The 23,506-nt window shown below is 40.3% G+C and overlaps 1 protein-coding gene across 1 annotated transcript in view; it reads left to right on the top strand.

Annotated features, from left to right (window-relative positions):
• The first annotated feature begins 4,423 nt into the window (after window positions 1–4,423).
• The window catches only part of VWA8 (von Willebrand factor A domain containing 8), a 177,130-nt gene continuing 158,047 nt past the window's right edge, over window positions 4,424–23,506 (top strand). The window contains exons 1-2 of the mRNA XM_030469238.1: window positions 4,424–4,712; window positions 12,649–12,726. Coding sequence (XP_030325098.1) covers window positions 4,568–4,712; window positions 12,649–12,726 — 223 coding nt within the window. The 5' untranslated portion in view covers window positions 4,424–4,567. The remainder of the gene's footprint in view (window positions 4,713–12,648; window positions 12,727–23,506) is intronic.

The raw sequence follows: 23,506 nt of genomic DNA, 5'->3' as shown, positions 1-23,506 counted from the left end.
AAGACTGTCTTTTGTCTCTAGTTCTCCCTGGCCTTAAAGGAGAAATAAGAGGGGGAAGTCTGGCTCAACCAGTGCAGTCTTATACTAGGTCATACTTCACACAAACAGATTATGATGAGCTAGCTGTTAAACTATGAAACATTTCCCCAGATTTCAGGAACTCGTGATTCAGCAAAAAACAGAGGTCATCAAAAGGCATCTTTCTGAAACCAGAATGGTGCCCTCAGCAGAATTCCAGCTCTGGTTCTAAAGCTTGGGAATGGTGAAGCTCCTATGTCAAGAACTGTTCTCATGTAGGTAAAACCTACAGATGCAGATTTATCAGAGAGGAGAGAGGTTTAAATCTTCTTTAGTCTCCCCTCAGCTCTCCAAGAGCACCAAGGGAGATGGTAAACAAATCCATCATGGGATGCAGCGGCTCAGTTGTGTGGTCTTCCCAGTCACATAAGGGTTATAGCTGTCCCAGGGTATAACACTCTTTTTCCTTTTCTGAAATGTGGCTAAGCTATTTTTGTTCAAGTTTTCAAAAGAAGTCTTCAGCCTGAGGCAGATATTCACCCTGAGAAATTGCTGCTCAAATTATTAAAGAATGGTGGAGTTACAAACTACTGAAAACAGATGGAGTTTGGCACAGGAAAGTAGAGATGCCTTTATACTCTGAGCATTTATGTTGTAACACATATCCAAAAGAAGAGTACTTGTTTTTCTTACCTTCTGTGTTCCTTTTAAAACAACAAACAAACAAACATAAAACCCCACCAGGCTTTATGGCTGCAATAATTATCTTCAAGGAAGGTCCTTTCAAGAAGCTACAGGCTGTTAGGTCAACCTTCTAGAGAGCAATCAGATGACAAGAATCTCCCTGCCTCAATGACATTATTTCTTACAGAGATCAATAATGACTTTATCTCTACTTGCTGCTTTAATTCAGTGCAACAGTGCAAACAGCATAGAATAACACAGAGAGGGGTCTGAACAGACAGTAAGAGACCTAATGAAGTGGATGTTAATTTCTTGAAATAAGTTGTCATACAAGCAGAGAACAAAAATTTTTCAACACTTAACTAAAAATGTAGTAAATATACATTCTTCTGAGGTGGCAAATATGTTATAAACACCATTTGGAGAAAAACAAATCTGGCCTTGACTCTAGCCTATTTTATACTAGTGCAGAAGGAAGAGGTGGATGTTCTAATAATGATTAGATGCAAAGAAATAAGTTATCAATGAAAGCTTGTTTAACAAGAACCAGGAGATACACATTAGAACCTTGGTATCATATTGGTGGTCCCAATTTTTAAACCAATTTGGATTAAAGTAGGGGACAAATTTAGGGTTCAAGTCAACAAAGGAAAAGCTGTGCATTTCAATTTTTATTTTATTTATATAGTTATCGATCAATTCCATACAAGAGAAACACTTTCTGATATTACAAACATTAATTACAGTGAATTTAGAGTGGCTCTGTGAAAATCAGTACTTATATTTGTTAAAAACTGATACAAAGCAAAAGAAAACAATACAGACTGTCTCTCCATCTAGTAGTAAGCCATCAGTGACTACAGATATTTTGGAAAGCAACTATAAGTTTTAAACAAAGGAAATTAATATTGCCCACCTGAAAAAAACAAACATACAAAAGTAATCTCTTGATCTCAGGAATGAAAAATTACTGATAAGCAATGCCTGCCTCTATGGCTCAACTTTCTCTTCAGTATGGCCACATGGAACCCACATCACCAGGGAAATGTATGAGTTCTAACAGACTTCCTTTTTTTGCCTCTTCACACTTTCTGGATATATTTTCAAATGGTTTTATGTCAGACCTACTTTCCAAACAAAGATTAAAGAGCAAATTAAGACTGACTTACTTCTATTACAGTAGTCCATCCAGAACATTTGGGTAAAATTCATGTCTCACTAATGGGAGATTTCCTATGAACTTCAGATGAAGACAGGGCTTTATCTCAGCTGTCTTGTCTGTTCTTGCGCAGGAAAACTGACAACAACTAAGCAGAGATGATGCTTTTTGCTTTATAGCCTGCACCTGAGCCTAATTTAGTCCTCCAGCTAGAGCTACACAGCAAAGTACCTGACAGCAAATAGAGCAAACAGTCTGGAAACTGCCAACTCATGGAGATGCTTTTTGACCTCTCCCTCTTTGGAATAAGTTGTCTTCTGTTTAATCAAAGGAAACATCACATTCCATATAAGAACGCCGTTAGGCCACAGAATTAAAATATGAAATAGCTCTTTGTTACCAGTGCTGTAAATCACTTGTGAAAGCTTTCAGAAAAACACCAGATGCAGACTGCTAAAGCCCTCCACATCATGACAGCACCAAACCACTGGAGGAGCTGGAGAAAGTACCTGGTATATAATGTGTAGATGCACCAGTTATGATTAGAAAGTGAAACAGATGCTATGTTCAAGCAATAATGTACACTTGTATAGTCAGATAAAATTTCACATGTGGGGATGTACATGCATATACAAGAAAACCTATATTCTAGACATTCACATCACTAAATTATAATATATTTTGAGTGGTGGCATAACTGACAGTATAGCATAAAAAAATTTGCATTCAAGTTGTGCATTTAATGTGTACAGGTATATATTAAAAAAATCTCTCCCCATAATTATGTACAGAGAGAACAATGTTTCCATTATAACTTTCCCAGCAATTGTTTGGAAATCACTAAATATAGTTTTATTTTGCTAAAAATGGAAATGTGGAGGCTGAATTCAAGGCTGAATTTAAAGTTTTAGGAAAGCTGACTAATTCAGAATTTTAGGACAATGCTTTAAAAAGCAAAACGTTTTATGGATACATGACTCAAAAAGGGTTGAAATTTAAAGCATTTCACTTGACAGGTGAATACATAAACATAGAGGTAAACGGAGGCTTTGTTTTCAGTGTGAAATTACTGTGAATCTACAAAATTTTGTGAAATGTCTCATTATTTCCAGCACAGCATAACATCTATTCAGTATTCAGGTTATGCACCTAATTGCTTGCGTATCTGTTACAATTTATTACTACTGATTACTTTTTCTGTAGATATGACAAAAAGATCACTGTAATCTTCTAATCAAACATATGAGATTAGTAAAATATATTAATGAACAATTCCTGCATTATTTTGCCTGATTGGCCTTCTACTCTGTTCCACCAAATCTTCGTACTTCTCTTTAGCATCCAGCATTCAGAGTCTTCATTTTACAAGAAATAAGGGCAACATCCATAAAAGAATGTTCCAGTTTTGTTTACCCTGTCTTAGACCCAGAAAGCAGGTTCACAGACCTATATTAGATACTAAGAATATAATTTATACCCAACTAACATGCTAGCCAACAGGAAATGCTGAAGGCCATGAAATCTTACCTCTATTGAGTGTTTAAAGGACCAAATACTGAGCAGCAGAAACACATACAGCATTAGATCAAGATTTGTAATGCCAAGCATCTTTTGGGGGCTTATAAGTCTGTGTCTGTCTTTGTGTGAATAGATGCTTAGCTTACTCTGTAGCAGTTCTCCTGTGTGATAACTAACTGATGCTGAAAACATGCAAGAAACAGGTTTACTAGAGAAAAAAACCTCCTACCCCAGGGGCACTGATACTGATGTACAGGTGGTGGAGGCAGTGACTTGACTCTGGTTCTACCTTCTGCTAAGCTCCTTCATCACTCTTTTACTGGTGCTCAGCTCCAACTCTCAACTAGGTTTGCTTTGGGATGAGGCTTAGCATGACAGCTTCAGCCCTTCACAAATTAATTCTAAAATTTTCTCCCAAGCTATTCCATAGATACAAGAGCACTAAACAGCAGCTGAAACGGGGCAGTTTCCAAATGTTTCCATGGATCACCTTTTACAGAAATCACACCTACTCCATGCATGTGCAAAACATTCGGACTCGAGGTCCGAAGTCCTCCTGAGGTATAAAATAACCCCAAGACACAGGTGAGGGGTGGCACAAGGCCCCATGAATTCAGCGGGATTTAAGAAATCAGAGGTAAGAAACAGCGCAGTGAGTTTACCTCAGACACCGCTGCCCACACCCTGCTTTCCAGAGCATTTTAAGCGTTTCCAGCTATGGAGTTCAGCCTCTTTTCTTAAAGAACAGAACAAAACAAAACAAAAATCACGTCGTCCTCGGAGCTGACGCCCCAACTCTCCCGACTGGACACACAGCCGGTATCGGACACACGGCCGGTATCGTGCCCTCCGCCGGGCTGTCCGCCATCTCCTCCCCCTATGACCGCGTCGCTGCGACCCGAGAGGGCCGAGGACTCCCCTTGCCGCTGCATCCCCCTCCAGCCAGGTCTTCCCCTCACTCCCTCCGACACAAATGGGGCCGAGAGGATCCCTCCACCGCCCGTCCCCACGCACCTCGGCGGCACGCTCAGGGCCGGCCCGCAGCCGCCGTACCCGCCCCGGCCGCCGGTCGGCCCGGCGCTAGTTTCCGGTGGGACTTTGTGCCGCGGCGTTTCCCTTCCCCTGCTTGGCTCGGCCCAGCCCGGCCCGGCGGCGGTATCGGTACCGGCAGCGGCCTCTCCGCGGCCTATGCAGTCTCGGGTGTTGTGCCTGGGCGGCGGGCCGGGGGGCCCCGCTGCGCGCAGGGTCCGCCTGATCCTGCGGCAGGTGCTGGGCGGGGGCCCGGCCGCGGCGCGGTCCGGCCGCCTGGAGGTCAGGGCGCTGCACAGCTCAGGTAACGACCCATGGACCCCGGGATGGCCGGACCGGGCCTCCCGACAGCCTCCCCACTGCCTTCCCTCGCTGCCCAGGCCCTGACACCGCGCCTGCTCAGCTTGGCAGCCCGGCCCCTCTCTCAGCCAGGCGGCCCGGGCCCGGCCTGCAGGCAGGCTGACACTGCTGGTTTAGGCGGGTTAGCCCTGATGGTTTGGGCAGGTTAGTGCTGCTAGTGTGGGCAGGTTAGCGCCGCTGGTTTGGGCAGGTTAGCGCCGCTGGTTTGGGCAGGTTAGCGCCGCTGGTTTGGGCAGGGTAGCACAGCTGGTTTGGGTAGGTTAACGCAGCTGGCTTGGGCAGGTTAGCACAGCTGGTTTGGGCAGGTTAGTACAGCTGGTTTGGGTAGGTTAATGTAGCTGGCTTGGGCAGGTTAACACCGCTGGCTTGGGCAGGTTAACACCGCTGGCTTGGGCAGGTTAGCACAGCTGGTTTGGGCAGGTTAGCGCTGCTGGTTTGGGCAGGTTAGCGCTGCTGGTTTGGTCTGTTCGCAGCAGTAGTCCCTGTGCCTTCTCGTGCTCCTGAGGATGAGAGGCAAGGGCAGAGTTCGGGCCCAGCCTTTTAGGGACGCTCTCCATAGTTTCCCTTTCCAAATGTTTGTCACAGCAGCCCCTCAGACTCTGCCCGTGGGATCTGCACTTCCCAGTCGAGCGCCTTCTCCCCCTTTAGGGATGCTTTCCCTTTCTGCACCGCAGGGCTCTGTTCTTCAGCTAAGGCAAAGCTGCATCCATGTCAGGGGTTGCCAGGGCTGCGGCGTGTTTCGGTGTGCCTGCAGCCCTCAGTGATGAGAGAAGGGGTTGACCTTGAGCTTGCCCTGGAGTGTCCTCTGGTGACCTCTGAGACAGATGACAGGCCTGTGCTGAGCAGAAGTGTTGTCTGGAAACGGTGACATATGCCTGGGGTAGCTGGCACTTTTCTGGATGAATGCCAAAACCAACAAAGCTGCTAAATACAGAGCAAAGGATAAGCAGCTGTAAAGTGGGGAGTTAGAATGACCCCAAGTGAGTCTCATGGTGCCAAAGCTTTAATTACATCCCTCTAATACAATTTATCTCTTTTTTAAATCATTATTATTTTTTTAATCTGTTTATCAGTTGACCAGTCCTTTTTTTTTAAATGTGCATTTGGTTTCTCAAATGTTTTCTGGGATGAAAGGCTTGGAGGAATTGATAAGCATAAAATTCCTTCAAGAATTTTTGAAAAGAAATTGTTACTTAGGAAAGTATTAAAAAACCCTGGAGTTATTTACGTTAACAAGGTAAGGAACAAGTAGGAATAAAAGTGAACAAGTTAACAATGTATGAAACAAGCGTCTGAAGAATAGGGTAACTGATCATTTTCAGCCCTTGGTTGGGATGAGTAATCTTTAGAACAAGAAGAAATCTGGCAAAATGAAATGGTTGCAAGTGCAATATTACTAAAAATACTTCATAATTTCCATGTGCTATGGAATGTAACTGAGTGTAACAGCAATATTAATGAATACACTGTATATGAATTATCAACTATTCCCAGTTACAATCAATAATTGTAATAGTTTTGTCAGAAGGATTTAAATCTCAAAGCTCTAGGGAATCTTGTGACATATTAAAGGCACATTAAGAGATAATACTTGTGATATTTGTACTCCCAGCACCCGAAACATCTTATTCATTTTAGTGCTTTTTGTGCTCCTGTGATTTTGGGACCTTTATATTATGAATATTAATTAGTTTTTGTGTGTGGTGTTTGAGTTTTTGTAATTAATTTTATTTTTAAAATGACTGCCTGTCCTTTTGCAGACTCTATCAATCCTTTGAGGTTACAGAAGTTACAGAGAGGTGGTCTGAAATTTTCTGTACAATATGTGATTTTGCTATTTCCATGCAGCTGCTGTAATTACAAGTCATGTCCTAAACAGTGGTGAGGCTGCCCATCTCTCCCCTACTGATAAAATAAATACTTCTGAAAAGGCTGAACGCTTTTAGCAGTCAAGCAAACAGCAAATTGCTGTCTACCCAGTAATTTGGATCTAGCATCCCTGCCAGACTGGATTTACTGTCTGTGATGGTGCCTTTTAAGTGTAAGGGAGAAACTGTTGCCTGATTTTTGCCTGTTAGGTGTGAAGGAGCCAGGTTTAGCTTTTCAGCTGTGTCTCTGTAGTGCAAACATGGCTTTGCTGGAGGAATTGCTGTAGGTATTAAGTGGGACACTTAAGCAGTCTCAAAGTGAAAGACTCCTTGACTGATAAAAATATCTATGAAGGGTTTGAGTTTGCACAACTTATTTAATGAAGGAAACTTAATTTATAGTAAAAAAAGTGTTGTGGAAGCATGACTATCAGATGAGGATTTTTTGCAGGTTTTGAGTTTCCTTCCAAAAGACTGAAAACAATCAAGATTTTGTGGACTGCAGAGTTATTAGTGGTTGAAACACTATGAGCTGAACAAAGTGAAGTTATACATAGTTCAGTTTGCTGGAGTTTAATTATTTGCATCTATCTGTATGTAATATGAAACTTCTGAAAAAAATCAAATGGAATACAAAATACCAGAGATGCTTTAAGGAGTGGGTGGGAACAAATGCTGAATTTGGTGGAAACTGAAGAGCTGGAAAAGTAAAAATCATCACCATTTAGAAACTACAGGCAAAGGAAGTCTCAGCTGCTCATGGTTTATAAAACAACTTACACATTGTCACTTGTGTGTACCAAATACATCAGCTTCATTTGCTGTTTTCTGCAGCTCTGCCTGTCTGGGTTCACTTCCTATGCTTTCCAAAACTTTGTCAGCCCCAGTTGTTAACCCAACCTGTGTTTAAAGCCTAAAAGATCTCACTAGTATGTAAGGATAACACAGCCAGCTGTAAAAACTATCAGGCTTCAGAATCATGTGATATTTATCATCAGTGTGCAAGATCTAAGTGATTGTAATAAAAATGTGTAATTTGAAAGAAGTCTATGAATTTAACCATGTGCTTAGAAGGAGTTTTGGGTGTTTTCTGGTTTTTTTCTTATGTCTGTTGGTGTATGGAACTGGTGGATGATGGTTGCAAATGCCTTCCAGCACACTGCCCTTTTTTGACTTTACCTGTGTCATTATCCTGTTGAAGATCACATGTTGGCATGAAGAGTGGTTCCAGCAATATTTTTTTCACTAGCAAAACCTATCTAAGATACTTCATTCTTTCATGTTTCATGTTTCTCTTAACATTCCTGCTATTGTTCATTGTCTCCATAGTTGTACTTCCAGGGCTTCATTACAGCAACCAGAATTATTCCAGTGATTTGATTTGTGGGGAGGCTTTAGGAGCAGTTGTGTAAGCATCCAACTATTTCAGTCAACAGCAGCTGTCATGCTGTACCTCTACCTCATCTGTATGTGAAGGCAGTGAAGGTCAAGGAGCAAACCTTGTGAGTTCAGGGAGTGGGTTCCTGACCCCCATATTCTTGTGTTTCGGCAGCAGCCAGTGCCAAAATAAGTTGCAGAATAGGTTACAGCGTTTCCCAGTGACTGTGTGTAATGTTTGCAGCCATAAAGATGGCAAATTAAGGAAGCATTAAGGAAGTAGTGGAGAGAGAGAGGACTGCTTTTTCCAAACCCTGGAAAGTGTAATTTCTATTTCTTCTAAATAAGTTGACTCTTGAAAGATGAGGGCTGACACTCTTTTCTGTGCCCTTATGGCAATGTACTGGGTAGATATAATGTATTTTCTTTCATTCCTTTACTTCACATAAGAATGAAATTGAGACCTGGAAACATACATTTGAGTAGAATATAGATTTTTAACTTTAATAGGTTTAGCCTTATCACACAGAAATTAATATTAGCAAACCTTAGCACCTTGACAGTCCTAATATGCTCTTGCTGTTATTGGCTCTTGAGAACAGATGGATGGCCTGTGTACAAGTGAATGAGTAATATATTAAAATGACCATTGAAGTGTGCTAATCTCACATAAATTCAGAATGGAGAAGGCCAAAAGGCAATAATTTTAGCCACGTAAGACCTCAGCATTCCTTTATCTTCATTGTGGTATCTAATAAAAAGCCTGATAATATAAAGATTTACATGAGATTGAAACCGTTTCTGTTGTGCGCTCAAAAATGCAAACACATGTACAGATCTGTAAAGGGTGTTTTCATTCAGTGTAGGAATTCTTTATTTAAAAATAACCTTTTAAATTTATTCATTTCCTTCTCTTTTCTGAATGTGTCATTTCACCAGAAAAATCTTGAGAAGAAGAAATAAAACTTTTTTCTGCTTCTGAAGTTCCGAAATTGTAGTTGAGACGGAGTCTGGTTTTCTTCAGATATGACCAGTGTTGCTGTAAATAATTTAAACAGCAATGGCTTTTTCTTCTCAGGATACAGGAAAAAATAATAGCATTAGGGAATAGTCTTCTCTTGGGAGGGTAAGAGGAGGGGATGGATAGCTGGTGTGGTATGAGCTTTTAAACAGAAGACAGATCTAATGTGCCAAGTGCACCACAGAGCTGCACCTTCAAGAAGCAGCAGCAGCATGTTTCTAAGCAGGCTGTTGTCAGTTCCTTGCCAGATGGTGAGCCATTGGGAAACAGCTGTCTGGGATGACATCTCTATTCAAAGAGTTTGGAAATGAAATGGAATTGGAGTAACCAAACCTGAGATTTTAAACAAGTACAGAGGCAAAAAGTGAGACTAGAAAATATAGTCCTGGTGGAAGTGTGGAAGTGGTAAGATTAGTGAGCTAATAACCCCTGTGCTCGTTTACCTAGGAAAATAGACTCTGCTTCTTTAGTTTATTGTTACTTAAAGTTCTATTAAACACTTCTAGTATTTTTGATTTTTGGACAGATGCAAGCTGGAGGCAATATCTGTCTCCAGGCAGCAACAAACCTCTGAAAAGCTAAATACCCCCCAACAGTATGCTGGGGATTTCAAGTTCTGATCTGTCTCCATGTCCTGTGTATAGTTCCCTCCCAGCCTGTTTTTCATGAGGTTTGTATAGTCCGTTAATGGCTGGAATATTTGTAGAATTTTTCTATATGATTAGATACGTAGATCAAGGGTTGCCAAGTTATGGACTTACTACCATTAAGAGGTGCAGTTTCCATTTTATTTCTACACCAAACTCCACTGTGGAGTTTTTTTGAGGGGGCAATAGAGGAAAGCAAGTGAGGCTTTCCAGTACTGTACCAATTCAGTAGGTAATTACAGTTCACTCCTGCAGATGATATCATCATTCCAGTGTATGGAAGAAGTCTGACACGTTGTTGTTTCAGCATCTCCCTGCTGTGTTTTGGAAGACTGTATGTGCATGCGTCCTGGTTGAGAGTGTTTACAACTTGTGCTGAGGTGATTTAAGCTAGGAGCTAATTAGTCATATGTTCTTGCCTCCTTGCATGTTGGCTGGGGAATGGTGAGAAAACAAACTGACACTAATTTCCCAGGGATATATCAGGCAACTTGCTCTTTTTAGAATGCTAAAATTCTTCAGAGCTGAGATAATGAGAGAGGTGACAACTTCTGCAGGAAGCAAAATATGGATGTAAGGATCTGTTCATCAACTTGGAGACGTTTTGGTCAATGACTGAAGCTGGAGCATAAGAAAGTGAAAAGGAGATGATGCTTAGGCAGTAAACTAGTTTTACTTCAAAACTTTGAGAAGTGAGCAAAACCATGGGAAGTCTAAAGCCTAGAGTTTATTCCCTACAGTGGTTGTGTTTGTTGTCCAGTGAATCTTTGGCATAATGTAACAGCTCCCAGAATGGGCACCAACCCCCCTGTTGTGAGACTTTCTTTTTGAGTGAGTTTGAATGCTTCAAGCTGAAGAGAGCACAGTACGTTTAGGTGCATTTGAACTGTAGACTCAGTGCATTTAATTCAATGAAATGAATTAATGTCCAATGTTTGATTAGCTCAGAGGTCCTTTCCAACCTGGCTGATTCTGTGGTTCTGGGAAATTAATTCAGGGCCAGGAATGAGCTAAATCCCTAGACCACTGCCTAGTCATTAGCTTAGCCCCAGCTCTGTTTGGGTCCATTTCACTTCTTGGCTTCTGTACAGATCTGCCAGAGAAGTGTGCTAAGTTGTACTAGGGACAGTGGGAACTGCTTGGTGCTGCTTCCCCTTAGGACCAGGGATGAACCCTTGGCCACCTTTTATTTGGCAGTGCTGCTGTTCCCTAAGTTGCCCACTTCCTGGCATGCCACTGAAGCACAGTACTGTTGCATAAAATGCAGTAACAACCACCATCTTACTGCCTTCTACCAATATTTTAGGGAAAAATAAGGATCTGATTGTTTTGTCTTCTGGAGCAACACAGACCCATGTGCAGGGATGTATGTCAGGCTCTGAATCTCAGTCTCAGCATGGTTGTTAAGCCCTTAAATTTGGGAGAAAATTGGCTATAATCCCTTCTTTGCTGCATCCTGTTTGTTGCTGTAGGTGATTCTCCTCTGACTGTTTTAAATGTAGTTCTAATGTGTAACCTTTCCCATGGAAAAGTGAGTCCTGTCAGAATGTGAGGATTCTCAGTCTTGTGAGATGAGCAATAACACCTGGATTTGGTGGAAGAGAACTACATTTGCTTGCAGAACTAGAGTCATTGCTGACTGAAAGGAGAGCTACTGGTTGTATGGGAGAAGTTTTAGTTGCCTCTTTTAATGGGACAAGCTTCCTCTTTGGCATCTCTCTGTTTTCCACCATGGCTCTGAACTCTGTGACTCCTTAAGTGGTGCTTGAGATAGGCAGCCACAGTCTGGGTCCTGTTAAATGGAGTAGAACAAGATGCAGATCTACAAAAGGAATTTCAGCATTGGATCTTGTCTGTGGGCTGTGTGCTTTCAACATCTTGTTTCTGAGAAAAGCACAGGCACAAGAACCGGTTTCAAAACCTGGCCTCAGTTCATGGAAAGGCAGTGTCATCAGAGTCCTGTGGCAAAACCACACCCCATGCAGCAGTCTTACTCCAGTAATCCTCTCCCTCCTCACACATGCACTGCAATCCCTGTCGGGCAGTGAAGGTGGTGTTATCTTCAGCAACAGTAATGGAAAAAACATGTTTACTAGAATCATCTTAGTTTCATGGTCTTAATACTTATGTACTCATTTGCATGGCCAGATGGTCTCTTGAAAAAAATAAACCGGGCTGTAGGTCATTTTCTTGGCTTCACAGGTTTTTGGGTGTTGTGCTGTTTTTCTGTGTGACCAACACCTTCTTGGTGCTCACCCATTTCCTGGCTCTGAACTAGATTTCACTTCTGATTTCCACAACAAAGTGCACAACGCATGCCCTGAAATCTAAATCAAGCCAGTGGTTGCAGAAAGACAGATAAGACATGAAAGTCCTTGTAAGAGACAGTAAATAAAAGAGTCATGTGTTCTAGTGCTGGTGAAATCCAGAGCAAGAAATGCTTGAGACCTCACGAGCCTGAGAAAGGTGCCAGGTTCTGCAACCATACACACAGAGCATGCAGGAGAAGTTTTAGTTGCCTCTTTTCATAGGACAAGCTTCATTTTGTACCTGCTACAGGTGTTGTTTCAGGTTGCTTTGAAAACTCAGGAAAATCATCGCCCCTGAAATGTTTCTCACTGTTAGTTCTTCAGACAAATAGGCTGTAGTCTTAATTTCATACATCAACAAGGATAACTGGAATGAGGTTGTACAGTGAGGTTGAATTCCATAGCTCCCAACAAACTAAGCTGTGGTTATAACAACAGCAAAAAAAGAAAAAAATTAAAGGAATAATAATTAAACATAAATTGTCCTAGTACCTGACCTATCAAAAGGCAGCATAGCCTAATTAGTAAGCTAAATAGTTCTCAGCACACTGGAGACTGCTTTGTAAGGATACAGTCAGCAGCAGGCCTATGACTTTAATATAAGGACATGAAACACTTGAAATATATGTGGAAATTAAAAGGCTTTTCTCTTTTCTAGGTGATACTGTCACTATTGGAGATGTATCTCTTAAACTCAAAACACCGAAGAACCCAGAACTTGTTCCACAGAACTACAGTAAGAATCTGCTTTCCTTTTGTATTAGTTTCAAGGTTTTATTTAAAAAAAATATTCTCTCAAGCCATCCCACTGACATTACTTAAGTTATATAAGAAATGCCTTTTGAAAAAGCAAGCAATTTGGGGAAGGTTGTCTTTGAAGAGTTCTTTACTATATCTCTGGTTCGGCTGTTTGTATAGGAATCTCTGAATTCTGACTGTAACTTGTTCCATTGGTGAGTGGAACAGTAAAAGGTTCATTTGTGTCTAAATATTTTTTTCAAAAGGGGTCTCATCCAGCTTTTACTTCTAAAATAATACAGTAATCTGAAATTGTTTGGTTTTAAAGCTGTGGCAGTTTAAAATTATTATTGGGTTGCAATAAGGTTATATGTCCTAGGAGTTTTCTGCTGTCTGACAGATGTATGGTGTTTGTTTACTATGGTGTTTAGTATTCCCAGATTGTCACATTATTGTTGTCAGTGAACACACAGACCTTTGCAATCAAGCTAATGACAGTTCAGTTGCATAGTGAGAAAAAAATGCCATTAAATACTCAACAAAAGACACAGCTAATTGTGCGTATTAGCAATGCATATGCAGTTACTTAAAAGTAATTCACATTACATTTTGATGCCTTATTAAAAGCCATAAATTTGCAGCCATCTGTACTTCCTATTCATTTGTTGAGAATACATGCTTCTTGAGCTTTTCCTTTTGAACCATGGATCAAGTGAATCATGTTTTCATTGTGGCATTTCCTAGGTCAGTACAGGCCAACAGTTTTCAGAGGATCCAAGATGATCAGTGGCCATTTATTCAGCACATTTACATGTGCTGGATGTCCAAAGTTTAATAAATATCCACCAACAACTGCTTTTTTTTTTTTTTTTTCCCTATCCAGATAAATTTTCAGACCCAAACCAATCACATGTGGGATTCTGAATGGGTTTATAAGTCTTACACTATACTTAGACAGGACCAAACATTGAGAATACCCCAGTGACTGTCATTGCTGGGCTTGCAAGGTTCTGTAGCTGGAAACCATGTGTAGTCATTCACTTGGAGTGAATTTATGTCTGAGCATGTCTCAGTTCATTCCATGACGTTTTCAAACAGACCCCAAGAAAAGTGCTGGAGCACAGGGATTTTTGGATGGCATTGATAACAGCAACAATTAACTTGCTACTGCACAGCTGGCAGATGGCAGATAAGTGCTGGGGAAGGGATACTGAGGGCAAGAGGAATGTTAACGTGTACAGGGAGTGCTGCTAGAACAGTATCAGAAAGGGCAGGAGCTGCTGTGTGAGGTTTATATTGTGTTCTTAGGCAGCAGGACTTCAATTTATCAGACAGCCTTGATGTGGCCCTGCTTGACAGGAGTGTTGGACTAGGTGACATTGAGTGGTCCCTTCCAACCTCAACCAGTCTGTGTTTCTGTGGTTCTTGATTTTGTAGTTACTGTGGGATAGTGGACCTGTGTTAGGATTAACATGTTTACATTACTGCTTCTTAACTCTAGCCTAACATGCAACATTTTTTTTCTGAAATGTTTATCCTTCCAGAAACGTAACAAGAATATAGAATCATAGAATTGTTTGGGTTGGAAGGGACCTTTAGAGGTCTTCTGGGGATATTCAGAACTCGTCTGGATGCAGTCCTGTGTAATGTACTTTAAGTGATCCTGCTTTAGTGGGAGAGTTGAACTACATCATCTCTAGAGGTCCCTTCCTACTCTGACAATGCTGTGATTCTGTGACCTAGTCCAACCCTCTTTTGCAATGAGCAGGAACACCTTCAATTACATAAGATGCCTCAGAGAGCAGTATAGAGAGGAAGATTTTGTTTGCTTTCAGTCTTGCACTAGTGTGGTCTGCCAGTAGTCTGGCAGGCCAGGTAGCTGAACTGCATCTGGATTGTAGGCTGCTTAATTCCCATTTCCCAGTGAGCTTTGCACTGTGGTGCTTTCCTGCCAGGTGATCTAAGGTACCAAAGATGTCCAATGCTCTGTGTCAGCCCTTGTTGTTATGGGGTAGCCCATGAAGAAAGGGCTTCTGTTTCAGACTCTAATGACACTTCTCATATCGTGATAATTCCCTGGGAGTGCAGCCTAACAATTGAGAAGTGCTGCTCTGTATTATTAGTTTTTATAGCTTCTTAAGTGATAGATTTTTGCTTTCATAATTTATTTTGTATGCCTGTTTTCTCATTCACATCATGAAGTAAGGGCATCAGTTGTCTATGTCAATGACTAATGTGATCTGTTTCACACCTTTCTATTTCTTGTAGGTTGTTTTGCTTTCTGGTTTTCTGTGCTAAACCAAATGTTTTAATTTTATAAATGCCTCCCTCCTTTCCACTCTTCACACCGTGCCAGTCACTGTTAAAAGTTTTGGTCAATCTGTGCTTTTTGGTGAGATAAATGTTAGCTCCAACTTGCTTCAGCAGCATGTCTTTCAGTTCTTTGAACTGGGAAGGTAGGAGAATTGGGAAAACATTTGGTAGAATCAATCAGATTTTTCTAGGTAATGATTTTAAGAAGGAAAAAGATAGCAAAACAGTTATTAAATATGGAATCATAGAATGGTTTGGGTTGGGTTGACCTTAAAGATCATGTAGTTCCAACTGCTAGGAGCAGGGACACCTCCCTCTAGCCCAGGTTTCTCAAAGCACCACCCTAACTGGCCTTGAACACTTTCAGGGAGGGGCAGCCACACCTCCTCTGGGCAGCCTCTGTCAGTCTCACCACCCTCACAGGAAAGAATGTCTTCTATACCCAGTATAAGTCCACTCTCATTGAACAAGCTGCACTATCAGTACATGCTTGGGGATGAGGTTTTAGAAAGCAGCCCTGCAGGAAAGGACTTGGGGGTGCTGGTGGACAAAAAGCTTGACATGAGCCAGAAGTGTGTGGCTGCAGCCCAGAAGGCCAATTGCATCCTGGGCTGCATCAAAAGAAGCATGGCCAGCAATCTGAGAGAGGGGATTCTGCCACTTTGCTCTGTAAGATGTCACCTGGAGTATTGCATCCAATTCTGGAGCCCTCAATACAGGAGGGACATGGACCTGATGGAGCAGATCCAGAGCAGGGTTACGAAAGTGATCAGGGGGCTGGAACACCTCTCATATAAAGAAAGGCTGAGGGAGCTGGGGTTGTTCAGCCTGGAAAAAAGAATGATCCAAGGAGACCTAATAGTGACCTTCCAGTGTCTGAAAGGGCCTGCAGGGTGTTTGGAGATGGACTGTTTGCAAGGGCCTGTGGAGATGAGGGGCAGTGGTTTGAAATTAGAGAAAAATAGATTTAAATTGGATATTAGAAAAAAATATTTTACCTTGAGGACAGCGGAAAAATGGAACAGCTTGCCCAGTTGAGGCCTCATCCCTGGAGATACTCAAGGCCACTAAAAGTCTGCTCAGAGCCTTCTCTTCTCCAAGCTGAACAACCCCAGCTCTCTTACCCTGTCTTCATAGGAGAGGTGCAAATCATCTTTGTGGCCTTTCTCTTTCCAAGAGCTCCGTGTCCTCCTGAAACTGTGGGCACCAGAACTGCACGCAGTACTCCAGGTGGCATCTCAGGAGAGTGGAGCAGGGAGGGAGATTCATCTCTCTCAACCCATGGCCACCCTTCTTTTGATGCTGCCCAGGATATGGTTGGCTTCAAGCAGACATTACCTGCTTGTGTTGAGCTTCTCATCAACCAGTACCCTGTTGTTTGTTGCATTTGTTGCGTTTGTTTTTTTTTTCAATAATCCAGAATGAAGGAGCCTGCTTGGGATACTCTTATTCAGCAGTATTCATGTATTTAGAATAGGATTACTCAAGATGCAAAATTTTGTTTATGCAGCCAAATATTAAATTAGTTAAATTAAGCTAATTAATTAAATTAGTTAAAATTAAGTAAAATTAATTAAAGTAGTATTAAAATTAGTTAAAATTTAAAAACAAATATTTGAAATCTCTTGAGAACAGTTTCTTCATATATTGGAATTTAGGAAATTTTTTACCTCTTAGTGTTTAAGTTCTATGGTTATGTTAAAGTGGAGAATAAAGTTATGTTACTTTAGTGAAATTAAGTGGATTATATTGACTTCATGTCAATTATCACCTTTTTCTGAGGCATTTAGACTATATGCATTAACACATTTTTTCCCTTTTTTGAGGACTGTTTGTTTTGCCTTGTGAATGACTGCTGTAGATACAAGATGTTCTAATGTAAAACAGATTAGTATAAATATGCAATTATGTTAATGTATAAACTGAAATGTTATGTATTTAAAACTTATTATGTAACATGTAAATATTACATGTAATCTATTACATGTAATATTACATTTAAATGACCATGTCGTTTACCTGATTCCTTCTAAACTAAGACTAGACATAATTTGGTAATCTTAAGTGGGAAATATCACTGAAAAGGTCTCAGACATTGAAATGCTTGCAGTTGAGTAAGTACTAAGAGGAGGGAGCTGCAGTTCATTTCCTAACACTGTGTATGACATGTTTCCTAGCCCAATGTTTGTGTAGCATAGAATGTTTCTGCTTTTGTTACTCTGCCCAATAAAAGCCATGTTAAAATGTAGTGATGTTGAAAGTACATATCTATAATTTACAGCAAATCTTAAGGAGGTTATAACTTATTCTAAACACAGCATTATTATTCTAGGTTTAAAAATAGCCTTAAAATCTGAAAAAAAAAAAAGTAACACAATGAGGAATGTGAATGTATTAAGAGCCTACAAAGCTTCACGTTTGTCATTTTGTCACATAATTGATACCAAAATATTTCATTCTTGTGTTAACAAGCTGATTTTTAACTACTTTATTAATCCTTGTTACATTTTGCAGAAATACATGGATAGGTACTGTTGGTTAACTTAGTGTCTTTGCTTTTCAGGTTATATGCTAGGTACCTAGAAAGTTCTAGATGAAGTACTCCATTTTGAGTGTTAATGTAAAATATTAATTTGTTTTGCTCTTGTTGTCAAGTGGCTTTTTCTTGGAAGATGATAATTAAAGGTACATGAAATCTCAATTGTTATTTTTGTTTTTAGAAGTGACAAGTAAAAATGAGTCATACACAAGGGAATTTCATTAATGGGATTTCTATCATACCTGCATCTGACACACTCTGGAAAAAGGGCATTTATTTTTGCATTGCTTGATATTTTATCAGTAAAAATAAAACTTACATTTTTAAAATCTCACCATGCCTGAAAAGCAAAGTTGTTTCTTTAATTATACTTTGGACAAACTTTGTACAGCTTTCCACAACAGTTTAGATCTAAGAAGGTGTGTGAGAATACACATTCATTTAATTTTGTGTTGAGTTCATGTCACTGCACTGCTTTCATTAATGGCTTGTGGAAATTTTATTTAAATGACAATGTACATGATATTTCATGTATTTATTAATCTTGACAAAACAATTCCTAGCACAGCTCTTCCAGGACACTTTGTTCAATGACAGCAAATCCTCATTAAGGCAGGAAAAGGGATGTTCTCTTCCAGCATCATGTCAGCTCTGCTGCTCTCTGAAAGTGCAAGTGCCTTTGGGAGTTTGGCTGTAGTTATATTACATGCAACTGTGCTGAGGTGTGGAATTTCAGAGTCTGGTTTTGTTCCAGGTGTCCTGAGACTGAGCACCCTCCCCAGTATGTGATCAAAAGTGACCTATGTGCGTTCAAGGGATTAAGTGATAAATCCTGTTAATTTTGTCTGTTGAGATATATGAAAAACTAATTATTGTGAGAAATTTGAAACAGAAGGGTTGTGTGTATAATAATGAAATACATTAAAATAAAAATAGCACTAAATGGATTTCTGTGCTTGAAGAGGAATTGATTTAATGATGAGGAAATTGGGGTTATTTCTCTGTAGTAGGCTCAGTGGTGCCAGCAGTTCCTGAGATCAGAATTGCCTTAACAGAAAGATGTCTCTTGCTTCTCCCAGAGTGGTGTGCACTGCATGCTGAAGCAGGGACAGGAGTGTGTGTTCAGGTATTGCTCAGAGTATCTTCAGAATTGTGCTGGAATATGTGTTTGTTCTTCTTTCTGTTAACTTCAAATCTGAGTGTCAGGGTGCAGCAGGCACAGAGACAGGTTGTCTCGGATTCTACGCTGCATGGTGACTGTAATTCTGTGCCAACAAAGACTTCTCTCAGTAAGCTTCCTCTTTCCTAGCCTAAGGAAAGATGTCTGCTGTCAGATGGTCATCATTTCAGCAATTTGAGGTTTCATTTGGGCCTGCAACTGATCTGCTACTTTGTTACCACCTAACCCAGCATCCGAAATAGTCAGGTTTTTGGTGTGTAGAGTTCTGAATGCTTTGTACCATTGTCCTTGTTCTTTAGACAGAGAGTGCAGCACAGAAAGAAGTGGGGACATGGAAACCTACAGGGCAGGGTTAGGGGGAGCTCAGGGCATTGTCTGCTCTGTTCCTTGTGCTACAAAGCTGGGTCAGCTGAATCTAAACCACTTCTGAGATGTTTGTCTTCCTTGTTCTTAAAATGGGATGGTGGCATAGATTCCATAACCTCTCTGCACACTGTGCTGCAGTAATTAATGATTTTCTTTTTGTGAAAAAAGCTGATACCTCATTTGAATTTTTCGGGGCATACTGTAGGTCCTGAGGTTTGCTCTATCTAACATAATTATGACTTTTTGCTTAACTGTGATTCTTCACTTGCATATTGGAAAGCAGTTGTTATAGTTTTCAGTCATTTATTTTCTAGACAGAATGCAAATTTCTAGTGATAACTCTTCCTGCTCTTTTCTAGAATCTCTCAAACCTTTCAGGGCTGGACTGAGCTGCTGTGGTCAGAAGCAGGCACAGTGTTTCCCTCCAGTTGGAGTCTGAGCTACAGATTATTGCACTGGCTATTTCCCCATGAGTTGTACATCCAACTGAGAATAGTTTCATATATTCCATGTTTATATGTCACTAAGAGAAACTTGTGACTCTTCTGAATCTGATTCAGAGTTCCTTCCAGAAAGCTTTTGGTTTTACGTAATTTTTTAATATTCTTTTCATTTATACTCGTGGTGAAATGTGATTTACCTGTGTAGATCTTAATACCTTCCTGTGAAGCAATCAGCTCAGAGGAAAAATGATAAATGAGTTTATGGTCTCATCCAAGAACTAACTTCCCCCTTTCTAAGCCCCTGCAAAGACTTATAACTTGTTTCCTTACCACCACGAGAACAAAAATTTTTGGAATGAAGACTGTTTCCATGAAAAATTTATGAGGAAAAATAATATTCCCATGAAAACTCTCTGCTATGCAGTGATGTTATGAGACTTTGAAAAATCTTTTTCAGCTTTGTGCATCAGTGTAAAATTGGAAGAGCAGCAGTGTTTTACTTGCAAAGTGCTAAATGAGAGCAGCTGACAGCAGGCCACATAGGGCTGACTTCCTCTTCACCTTGCCTCAGCCTGTGCTGGGTAACTCACTTTCTTCCTTTGTTGTCCTTCAGCCTCATCAAGCTCTGAAATAAATCTCAGTGAGCTCAGAATTTTTTTTTTTAACATTTTCCATTTCTGAAATATGCTTCTGTTTTTAGACAAAGACTTCCCTCCTTGCCCCCTTCTTCCTCAACCATATTTTGCAGCAGCCGCTCGCTGTGCTGGAAATACTGTGAGCTGCCATGGAAAGAAAGCTAAAGGACCCCCTCAGTAATTGGACAAGAGGGAGATCTTTTTTTCCCTTGTGAACTTTTGCCTCCCATGCACTGTAGCAAAGGTTCAGGGAGGGTATGCAGAAGTTTTTTGTTTGTTTGTTTTTTAGTTCTGTTGAAAATTATAGCTATTGATGCCTTCTAAGTGTCTGTTGGTTATTATGTGATTGACCAAACTAGAGTCATACAGGGACATGAGCTCTGATGTATTTTGTACACATCTGGAATAGATATTCTTGGGAATCAGTTCATTTAACTGTCTCTAAACAGTGGGAAGAAGTAGGTTCTGCTTCATTTATGGGTTTTCTTCTGTAGGTGGGACACAAGGACTTGCCAGCAGATAGTGTCTGCTATCTCCAGTGAATCTTACGGCTTCAGTGAGCGTAGCATGTGCCAAGAACTCATGTGTGAGTGAACTGGAAAATTTCCGAGGCTAGCATAGCCATTTCAGTCTTCGTTTTCTCAAAAGCTGATTTGTGGATCAAACAAGAGCAGCTGCTGCATTTGCTTCAAAATCTATCTACAACATTTTCTTCTTTTGGTATCTGGGGATAAGCTCTAGCTTCAGCTGCTCACTTTACAAAATGCTTGCGCACATCCTGCTAGGTGCTGTCCTACTTACCACATATTATAAAGCAATAGAATGAATTTTCTTTCAGTGGCCATCCTTGATACTCAGGAATAGCAAATTTTTACCACTGACTACTCTCCTGCATGTGCCAGATGGTGTCTTTGAGAATATGCTGTAGATGTGTAGATGCTTCCTACGCACCATCCTGCAGATTAAGAATACAGGGCCAGCTACTCAACTGCTGCTAATCAGCAGAGTGCCACAAAACAGATTGTGCAAACCCAGTTTGTGTTAGATGCTATTTGATTCATGGGTTAATTAATAAAAATTGCTGTAATCGACATGCTGATGCTTTTTTCGGCTAATTTGCCCTGTCTTATAAATGTCATTGAAGGTGATTATATGGTGCTTGATATAGATTAATATATAGGTTAATATAGAGTACTTGAACAGAAAGGAATTTTTTCAAGTCATGTTAGAGAAAATGTAAAAGCTTTGGAATGAAGGTACCATGATACAAGTAGTCTAAATATATAGGAACAATATACCAGACTGTGTATGTGTATCTGAAGTTGCTTTGGAAACAGCTTATGCAGCATATACTACATATACAAAGAAAATTATATATTTTAGAAGGACATAACTGGGAAACTGATGTAGTTTTGCTGAATATCTGGAGTGATGGAAAGATACTATGTTAGAATAGAAGGAACTGACAAGTGGAAGCTGCTGTCATGACAGTTCACCTTAAGCAATTCTTGCTTTGAATTGTTGGTGCTATTTTTAAGAGGATTCCTTTGAGTGAGTTTGCAGATGGTCAGTGTGCTGACTTTGTGATTGAAAACATGTATTATAATTGGTCTGGCTGTCATCTGTGTGTGAGGAGATCGATGTGAGTGGTGAAGTGATGAAACCATTTCCCAGGAAATGTATCAAGAAGGTGTTGTGTCTTTCATGTCCTTTTCTCAAAATATAAAAAAGTAGTTAGGAAATCCTAGGAGTTTTTTAAAAGTAGCCTGTTAAAATGAAGTGGAGTGGTTAAGAACAGTGAAAGGACTGTGACTGTCTTTTACAAATATCCCTTAAGTTTTGCAGGGGAATCACATTCCTAAGATTTTAGATTTTTTTTTGAATGCTGTACACTTGTGTTGTCTGTTGCACGACAGTTTGTTTTGCAGATGCTACTGAAAGTTCCTAAACCCTGTTTCTATTTATGATGCTGCTTTTAAGTCTGACCCGAGTTTTTTCTTGAGGCCATCCTAAAAATAAAAAAATATGATAGCTAGACAGACATGTTAATGTGAATTACACCAGAGGCATTTGCAGCCATGCTGTGTCAAACTGGTTTTGCCACGTTTCTAATGCATGACTTCTGACATGAAAGATTTCACTGCTTCAGCAAGATTTTCAGACTTATTTGTCAACTTTAAGTTAAATAACTTTTTCTTTTTTTTGAACAGCTATTACAAAAATACACTAGAGGCACATTGGCAAGTTGATAAAACAGGGAGAAGCAATAATGAATGTGCCTCTTGGTGAGATCTCTGTCTTTCAATGTCAGTGGTACCTTTAATGTAATGCCTTTTTTTGTGTGGTGTGGTGCCTTTCAAATTTCCATACTTGTCCAATAACAAAATTTGAACAGAACATGTTCAAAGCATTCATGTAATAGGAACTTGCTTAATTTTCTTGAAAAATCTCAGAGAAAGGAAAATGTTATTAGCACTTGACCTGTTGTGTGAGGTACATGTGACGTGCATTGCTATTGGAAAATAGTCTTGAAGTGAAGAAGTGGTAATGTACTTACATTTATAACATCTTACCGTACTATATATGAAAAATAATCCTCAGCACATCGACAGTTGTTCAGAAAAGAGCACAAAAAAGCAGGCCTGAAATGCTTATTTAAAATAATCTGATAATCCTAATGCATAGATTACTCACTGACGTGTATTTTATTCCCGTTTATATCATTGTTAAGGCTAAAGTAGATTTTGGTTGGACTTGATGATCTCTGAGGTCCCTTCCAACCCAGTCGATTCTATGATTCTATGATTCTCTGAAGTGGAAGATTTCAAATGGCTTTACTGATTGCCAGACCAAAACGTTCTATTAAAATTTTTTTCTAGGGTTTTCCTTAGCCATCTTCATGCTTGAAAAATCTTCCTTGAATCTCATTCAGTCATTTCCTACTGTTTCTGTGATTTTATAGAAATGAATTTTAGTTCTGCTATACAAAGAGTCAACAGTGAGCTGAAGTCCCTCAGAACTCAGGGACTGCCATCCTCAACTCTGCCCAGCATGTATGGCTTCCCCTGTCTCAGGGAAACTGATGTAGAACTGAGGTTTCTAACATTCCAGCTTCTTGTTGCAAACTGTAGTCACACTGAAAAAGGGTAAATAACCAAGTACTGATTTGAAGATTACAGAATCATAGAATTGGCTGGGTTGGAAGGGACCTCAGAGATCATCGAGTCCAACCCTTGATCCACTACCGCTGCAGTTATCAGACCATGGCACTGAGTGCCACATCCAGTCTCTTTTTAAATATC

The sequence above is a fragment of the Calypte anna genome, chromosome 1 (assembly GCF_003957555.1).
Source record: "Calypte anna isolate BGI_N300 chromosome 1, bCalAnn1_v1.p, whole genome shotgun sequence".
Classification (NCBI taxonomy): domain Eukaryota; kingdom Metazoa; phylum Chordata; class Aves; order Apodiformes; family Trochilidae; genus Calypte; species Calypte anna.
Note: the sequence above shows the minus strand (reverse complement) of the source record. Positions and strands in the feature narration are given on the sequence as shown.